Source organism: Plectropomus leopardus, chromosome 4 (assembly GCF_026936395.1).
Source record: "Plectropomus leopardus strain MGB_pleo_1.0 chromosome 4, ASM2693639v1, whole genome shotgun sequence".
NCBI classification, from domain to species: Eukaryota; Metazoa; Chordata; class Actinopteri; order Perciformes; family Serranidae; genus Plectropomus; species Plectropomus leopardus.
The window spans coordinates 13,657,789-13,666,531 of NC_142179.1; the positions used below are offsets into that span (position 1 = coordinate 13,657,789).

General features: G+C 38.7%; 1 protein-coding gene across 2 annotated transcripts; it reads left to right on the forward strand.

Annotated features, from left to right (window-relative positions):
* The first annotated feature begins 1,072 nt into the window (after positions 1-1,072).
* On the forward strand, positions 1,073-8,743 carry pheta1 (PH domain containing endocytic trafficking adaptor 1). Of its 2 annotated transcripts, none has more exons than XM_042488389.2 (3): positions 1,073-1,189; positions 1,688-1,797; positions 4,848-8,743. In XM_042488389.2, exon 3 carries the CDS (start codon positions 4,890-4,892, stop codon positions 5,784-5,786), a length of 897 nt encoding a protein of 298 aa, XP_042344323.1. In that variant the 5' UTR covers positions 1,073-1,189; positions 1,688-1,797; positions 4,848-4,889; the 3' UTR covers positions 5,787-8,743. The 2 variants fall into 2 exon arrangements, with proteins under 2 accessions (XP_042344323.1, XP_042344324.1); XM_042488390.2 differs by having other exon boundaries at positions 1,076-1,200.

Consider the following 8,743-nt stretch of genomic DNA (forward strand, 5'->3'; position numbering starts at 1 on the left):
ATAAACACTGAAAGGAGCAATTCTGCTGTTTAGGAGTAAACTTTGCTGCTATTTCATCTGTAAAATCATGAATTCATGACTTATAACTGATATTTTTTACATTGAGGTATTGCTACTTTTGTTTGCAATGTTACAATGTTTACAATCACATGAGGCAAAGAAAATCACATTTAAGAAGCATGGACCATAAAATATATGGCAATTTTTTTGCTTAATACTGTACATTGCTGATATATTACAATCGTTGGCAATTGATTTTCTGTTAATCAGCTGATCAATTTCAACTCTTCGTTACTCAAGTGAAAGATCTCAGTTTCTTGTCCACTGCTGAATATTTTTGCTGCAAGGTGTGTTCCTTTATTAATATTCATATTAATCAACATCAAATTGAGTTTTAATCAACTGGAAATAGAGTCAAATGTAGAGTGGATACAGAAAAGAAACATGTTAAAAAAATTGGTTTATCAGAATTAGAAATAGGCTACTTCATTGATCACAGGGGGAAACTGTGATTTATTGCACTGATGTAGGCTAAGTATAGAGAATTATCAAAAGTAAAAATAAGAAGAATGAAAGTAAGAAATAACTGTGAAAATAAAAAATAAAAAAAATATATGAATAGAAATATAGGCATTGTGCTTCAATTTCACACCAGTATGTAAAATGTTATGTGCAATCTAGGATGTAAAGTTTATTTAAAAAAAAGTAAACAAAATTAAAAAGGTAAAAATGGAACAGGCTATTATTTTACGTTTTATGCTAGCGTGTCATCTGCAAGTGTCTCCATCATTTCAGTTGTGCAACTGCAAAGAGAAATTACGTACAATATCTATTTAATATATATCCATACAACTGATAATAAAATATAATGTATGCTTTGCCAGATGAAGCATCAGTGGTGCAGACATGCAGGTGCAGCAAAAGCCGGTAGCAGCTGTCCAAATGCCACCTCTCCAAGGGCAAAGATAGGGTGCGCTTGTTTTAATTCACCGCTTATTCGGATGACGAAAGTCCATTCAGGGCGGTAATTATCACCCCGCCCGGCCGGGCTGCCCGTGTACATCATAACATGGTCCCTCCCTGCCGATCACGTGATCGGGAAGAAGAAGGAAAGAAAGAAGGAAGAGAGATAAAAAATAAACAACTGGGAGATTATCTGACTGACAGGAGGAGGCGTCTTCATCTACAGGTAATAAATAGGTAACTAAAGTCATAAATTTGTGAGTTTAACGAACTGCCGGCGTACAACTAAATGTTAGCGAGTGCTCAGCTGATAATGCTGACGCCAGATGCTCATCTGTATTCAGTAAAGAGGCTAAATGCGTTAAGCTAGTGGGCACACAGAGAGATTTTCTTTAATTTCAGGTCGTGTTTATTTACATTTGTGTTCTTGTGCTGCTGAAACAGTTGAATTAATGCCGTTATGAATTCCCGCAAAGTGCTGATGTGTCAAAAGCTTGTGACTAACCGACCAGCACCATTTGAATCACTTGCCAAAACACGACTGTGCTAGCAGAAGGGAAAAAACCCGAAAAAATGTCTATGGAAAAAACAGCTCATGTGTAAAAAATACAGCCTCAATACTGGACGTCGACCTCTCACTTAGCAGTTAATGTCGGTCCTTTCTAGTTAAGTTAGAGTTGTGGAGTGATAATAAAAGTGTGCAACGCCTTTTTCCCTCATCCAGCCTTCATTTGGAAAAAAGAGAAAAAGATCGAGACCTTTTGGGGGGATGTTATAAGCTCCAGATGTGATGGGAGGACACTGGTGGATGTCATCTGGATATGAGATAAACACGTAAGTAGCATTTTCAAATAGGGAATTCTTTATTAAGAATAACCCTCCATCTTGTTTTCAGCAAAAATAATAGTGCAATAGAGGCACATTTAGACATAAAATTTAACAGAAAATAAAAGTTAACAGGATAACTGACTATTTTAAACCTGACCAAATTTTTTCTATTTCTTTATTTATTTTTTTTTAAATAAGGGGAGAAGGCAATGAGCAACTTTACAAGACATGACCCCCCAAAAAGTTTAATTTATTTAATTTTTTTTTTTTTTTTTAAATTACAAGGAAATTACCTCAAATTGGGCAATAAAATTAAATTAAAAAAAAAAACAGCCCAAAAAGTGCTGAAAATATATCTCTTTTCTTTATTCTAATATATTTTTTCTCTGTAACTTAATTTTAGAAATATAAAGTTATTGTATAATAGATATAGATTTTGTAATATTTTCCCCTTATTTTGGATCTTTTTTTCATTTTTTGTTTTACAAATCCTCCTCTCTTTCCTAAAACTTATTTTTGGGTAATTTTTTATCACATTTTACTCCTTTCTTGCAATTTGTGGGACATTTTTTGCCAAGTTAATCATTGCCTTTTTTCCCCAATGTTTTCGAAAGAAATCAAACCAAGGTCAAAGGGTCAAATAGCTTGTGAAAAATATCTGAACTCAGCGCAAAAAAACAAATAAAAAGCAATGGCAGAGAAAACGAAACAAAAAGTAAACAATGTTTCACGTTTCATTATAGATATGTACAACTGAACCTATAATAAGAAGACATGGCATTTTCTAACAAGTGGAAAGATGATATGGATTGGTAGATTATTACAATCAGAAGGAGCTTCGCTAATGATTAAGAGACTGTAGGAAAAGAAAAAAGGGGGTATGTCAAGTGTCTCATTCGATCATTTATGACAACACCAAAAACAATCCAAGTACTCAGGGTACTTGAAATGTATGCATTTATAAATAAACGGCCACCAATTTTGCTGTTTCCTTATGTTGAGAAAACACAAATTAAGAGTTTCATACATTGCACATGAGTTGTAAAAGGACAGCCAAGAACAGTATCACTCGTGCCTGCAGCAATAACAGCACCAAATGTAAAAGCTGCAAAACAAATTAGTTATTCTAAACAAGGTGATGTATGAGGTCACACCAGTGTCCAGCCTTACTTAAACTTCTTAACAGATTAAATTGGATTAGTTGTTGTTTACTCAGGGAAGGTCTGAGCCCTAGTCTACAGTGAACATGTGATTACACAGCGTATAACCTAACAATTTCCCCTTGTTTAAATTGGCCTACATCTGTAGTGTTTCCAGTCTATGATGTATTTTTACTATAGGACACTTTAGTTTTACTGTGGCAGTGCGATGTCCGAGGTTATGTTTGCGCACTTGCAGTGTGACAGGTAAAGTAAAAGTGAAAGAACAGAGTTCACTCTGCCATGACGGTACGCAGGATGACTGAGTGGAAGGACACCAGAGAATATAGGTTGAAGTTTCCAGGAGTGAAAAACTGAATCATTCTCCTTCTGTTTCGTACTTGACCCCACGCTCTCACCTCCTTTTAACCAGAGAACAGCACCATGTCAATATACTACAATCATACAGTCACGTAGCACTGAGAGCAAAGAGCCTGCCGGTTCCTCTGTCAGCAGACAAAGATTAGCTCAAGTTAAATCAAAGCAAAATCTGCTGAAAGGAAAAACTACAATCTTTTGGCGTCCTTAATTATGCACTGATCCCCTCAAAGAGGAGCTACTTGCATATTTTAAATCCGTACACATTGTTCCTAAGGTCAAAGACATTCAAAAAACACGAGTAAACATAAACAACTCAACAACAAATATGAAAACTAGAGTGCTGAAACTTCATTTTGTGATGTCGCAGGGTATGAAGAATAGACTCTATATAAAGATTAGGGCTGGGTATTGTCAAGAACCTCACAATTCAATTCAATTTCGATGCTTTGGGTCACAATTCGATTCGATTCAATATTGATCCAGTTGCTTCGATTTCTTTTTAGTTATGTATGTTGATGTCAGAAATACTCAGATAATTCATTAGAATACCGTCTGATATGTGTTCAGTAAAGCGTGCGTTATCGGTATTGATTTAGAACAAACTGACACCAAAACTTTTACCATTACGTTATTCTTTATCAAATAAAATTAAAACTAAAATAAATGTAAAGTACAGAAAAGTGCACATTTTTGCCTGAGCCGAACCTAACAAAAGTAATAAACATTTATGCAGGATTTGTCTACCTGCATTTGTGTGTGATCCACAGCTTTAGCGTTAGCAACAGGTTGCAAAACATCTGCATGTTGTCGGCTCAAACTGTTACGTCGGTTCGTCGCATTGTTGCAGTGTTTTAACACTGACTCACGGGGCTCGCACACCACGTAACTACTATCGACTTTGTGTATCCACGCCGGCTTCTCATGCCACTGTCGCCATTTTGATGAAAAAACAACAGACGTTGTTTGGGGGTCAAGTAAAGTCAAAGATAGATAACACTTCTCCTTTTCCTCGCACTGTACAAAAATGAAGGTCATTTTGAGCCAGAGTCTGCACGGTAGCAATCTCTGTGGTATCCAGTTCCTGCCCATACATCAATCCTACCTGTCGCGAGTAGCACCATTGATCACAAGTACACCAATTGGCACACATAGCTGTCAATCATGGCATCAAATCCCCCTTTTTGTTCTTCTTTTACATTAAATTACTAATTAAAACCAAACGTATCAGAAAAAGGAACAATGGAACAAATATTAGTGTGAAATGAATTACCTAAAATGACAGACTCCATATTTGGGAACAATTTATTTGACATGTACTTCAAGTTTTTTGTTTGGTCCATGTCCCATCTGCTAACCCATGACATCATAAATTGGAGACGTCCTTCTCTGGTTTCTGACTTTGAGAGAGAGTAGCTCATGTTCACAAATATTGATTGAACTTTCCTAAACCATGGAAATAACGTATTGGAAGTCTTAATTTTGGTGCTGTTCGCCTCTAACCTTGGGGATGACCTCTGTCTTTACAATGATCTTTAGGTAAACAAATAATCTACCGAGGAAACGGAGGAGGGGGTGAAAATGAAGCTCAATGAACGCAGCGTGGCGCACTACGCCACCTGTGACTCACCGCCAGACAAGACAGGCTTTCTGTTCAAAAAGGGCGAGCGCAACACAGCGTATCACCGGCGCTGGTTTGTTCTGAAGGGTAACATGCTCTTCTACTTTGAGGAGCGTGACAGCCGGGAGCCCATCGGCGTTATCGTCCTCGAAGGATGCACTGTGGAGCTGTGCGAGTCGGCCGAGGAGTTCGCCTTCGCCATTAAGTTTGACTGTGCCAAAGCACGAGTGTACAAGATGGCTGCTGAGAACCAAGCAGCCATGGAGTCCTGGGTGAAAGCGTTGTCGAGGGCCAGCTTTGACTACATGAGGCTGGTGGTGAAGGAGCTGGAGAGGCAGCTGGAGGAGATCCAGGAGGCCGCGGGAGGCGGCAGTGTCGGGGCCGGGGCAGGAAGCCTGCAGGGCAGGCCAAAGCACTCCAGGAGAAACCAGGTAGCTCGGCCCAGGTCTGGAGCATCGTCTTCTTCGTCATCTTCATCTTCCTTATCATCATCATCATCAAGTGCTCCTCCCATGTCGGGCACCTCCTCTGCCCAAAAGAACCTCCAGGATGAGGTGCAGCTCGTCTCTGATTGCTCCAAGGAGAACGGAGTTGCGTGGAGCAAACCAGCAGTTGCCTTGGCCAACGGCTTTGTTGACGGCGCGTCTTCCTGTGTTGCCTGGGAAACCTGCACAGACTCTGGGAATAACATTGGATATGGGGCTGATGGGGTGAGGGCTCCACCAGTGCCTCCCAGGAGAAGAGGAGCATCTCTGGAAAGCCCCGTCTCTCCTGGCACTGGCTGCTTCTCCAAACTCCATGACTGGTACGGAAAAGAGGTGGAGGAACTGAGAGTGCAGTGGCTGCAGAGCCAGTAGAGTGATGGAGGTGTATTATGTCTTTTTCCACAGTTTAGTCATTCCTTCCTGATCATTCTGCAATGTCACACCCCTCTGAATTTAACAGAGGGGCGACAAAACTGAGACTAATTTTCAAAATGCAGCCTTATCATCAATCAAAAGACAAATGAAAATCTGAGATTGATTCCGCATCTTGTCTGGCACAAGGGAATCTATCGGTCTTGAACATTAACACTACCCCCTGTACAATCCAAGGAATTTAAATCACAACATATGCTCTTTTCCACAGTTTTGAGTGTCATTTGCCAAGGACGATTAAAGATTTAAAGACTACAGTATTTAAAATGGTAATCATTCATCAAAAGCATCAGTTTATCTGACAAGATGCAAAACAGTTTGGCCTAGATTGGCTTTGTACTACATACAATTCAGTAAAATATGCTGTTCTGTTATTATATCACCAATGTTCAAGATTTCCTCTGCCCTTCTGGCTTCCAGTTATTCCAAACACAGTATGTGCAATTGTTGTTAGGTCAGTACTTTTTAAAGCTGTAGCAACCTTGATCTAAAAACATATTTTTCTATAGGTATTCATGCAAATTATGGTGCTAAGCATCTAAAAAATACCAAAATAATACCAACAAATAACTGCTAAGATTGCCTTTTCCGGATCCCGCAGGATGGTAAGGGTGTTTTTTTTAATATGCAAATTATATAAAGAAGGGCAAGTAAATAACAATTTTAAAGACATTGCACAAAATAAATCCACATGGATTAGATTGCTACAGTGACATGTTATTCACAGCGTACATGGGTGAGAGCTAAAGGAAATCCTGCAGCTGTATGATTGATGGTAAAATGATAAAAAGCCACTTGTACAGTTGACCGTTTTTATAATCTAATGACAACAGCACCAGGACAAGGAACAGCTTATGAAGGAACAGTTCACCTCCACATTAATAATACATATTTTTCCTCATACCGTAGTGCTGTTTATCAGTCGATTGTTGGATTGTTGTGAGATATCGGCTGTAGACTCAACAGCATTGTCTCTTTGCAGAAATCATGACCCGGTTACTCAAGAAAATCCACAGATCTTGTTGTGAGCAGTTTTATGTAGGAACTTATTTCTTTCTATTGAACTACACTTTCCAATCATATCACTGCAAGGAAGGAAGCGTGCATCTTCTTCTCGTCCACATAGGACCTCTGCGCTTGCCAATGTTACCGCTCAGCCAAGTTGGGTGCCATTATGATTTACATCTTGCGCCATCATGAGCACGAGCCTCTCGACCATGAGTAGATGCACGTTTTCTTCTGTGCAGTGATACGGTTGATGGGTGTAGTTTCATGGGAAGAAAATACTTGAAACTGCTCACAACAAGGTCTGTTGATTGTTTTAACAAACCAGGTCATGATATCTGGAAAGAGACTCCACTGCTGAGTTTTCAAATCAATTTTTTGGCACTTTGAGCACCACAACCAGGAGTGCAATCTAGTTCCATTTATTCAATAGAAGGCAGACATCTCTGCGGCTGATATCTCCAACACTCAACAACTCACACCAAAACAAGTTAGATAAATAGCACTACTGGGAAGAGGAAAAGTGCGGATCTTTGATTTTGGGGTCAACTATGCCTTTTAATAAAAACTACCAAAAGATCAGCATTCTGAGCTTCCTGTAACTTCCTGTAAACTCGGGATAAGAAGTGGTGTTTGGGGAAAACTAGTCCGGATCTCCTCCATACTCCCAGCGGGGCACATCTAGCCCCAGAGACCTTGTGGTCGCTGAGGTCGGAGCATTCTCTCGACAGTCACTGGGGACCGTGGTGGGAGCTGGATGTCTCGCTCAGAGCAACACACTGGTATTTTTAGCCCTTGTTAGCCAGCGGCCAGATGATGCTATGTCATAAGAGAGCTTGTCACTTAGTTCTCTCTTTTGTCTTTCATAAAAGAAAGATGTTTATCCTTGAACTTACAGGATGTTAAAACCTGTCATTGTAATTCTCTGATGATCTCATACAATCAAATTATCTTAATTTGATCGCACTGTTTGTTTGTTGCAGCTGGTTAACGTGAATGTTACTGAATGAGTGTAACTGTCTGAGGCCTATACTGTATCTGAACATCTAACCTCTTGGTTTGAATATAAATATTTTACTATTCCATGTTGGAAATTAACACCAGCAGTCTGCAAAATGGGCCTTGTAAAATGATTGCTTGTACTGTATTGCTATACCACTTCTGTATTTCTATCCAATCATATAGCCTTTTACATTTTTGTTTTATACGTGCCTTATGTTATCTTTATAACTTTGTTTTTGCACTTGCAACCATTACCATATGACTACAGTGATGAGAGGGTTACTCCTCTGCTTTTCTTTCTTTCTTGGCAAAGGCTCATCTAGTTGCAATCAGTTTTTGACAACGGCTCTGTTCTTTCAGTCTGCATCATTGCACAGCACTATCATTAGTGTTATACACTTGGCTTGTATAGAAATGACAATGTGGGAGGGATGGATTGAGGTTTTTTTTTGTTTTTTTTTGTTTTTTTTCATAGCAGCATCGAGGCGGTATGCTTTTGACACATATTAACTAAAATTATTGTTGCTGTGCCAATTTTATTAACTCCAGAAAAGCATTACTGTAATTACTTATGACAAAAGTCTGTTTTTAACAATAATTAAAGGAATTTGTGAACGTGTCAAATTAACCGTATAAATAATAGTCTTTATTCAAGAGTGCCAAATGAGAAATACAACCTAAATGCACAGTTATCAAATTGTCAGGGTGCTTTTTCTCAATGGTCTTCTATGATTGCAAGACAAATTTCAATGTTATAATACACAATATGAGTATTATTTCAAGTAGCCAATAATATTTAACACATTGTCCTGATATGGTACCCTGAAAAGATGTTTATTAATTATGCATTTGCTGTAAACCACTCAATAAACAGTGTTAATAATAAAAAA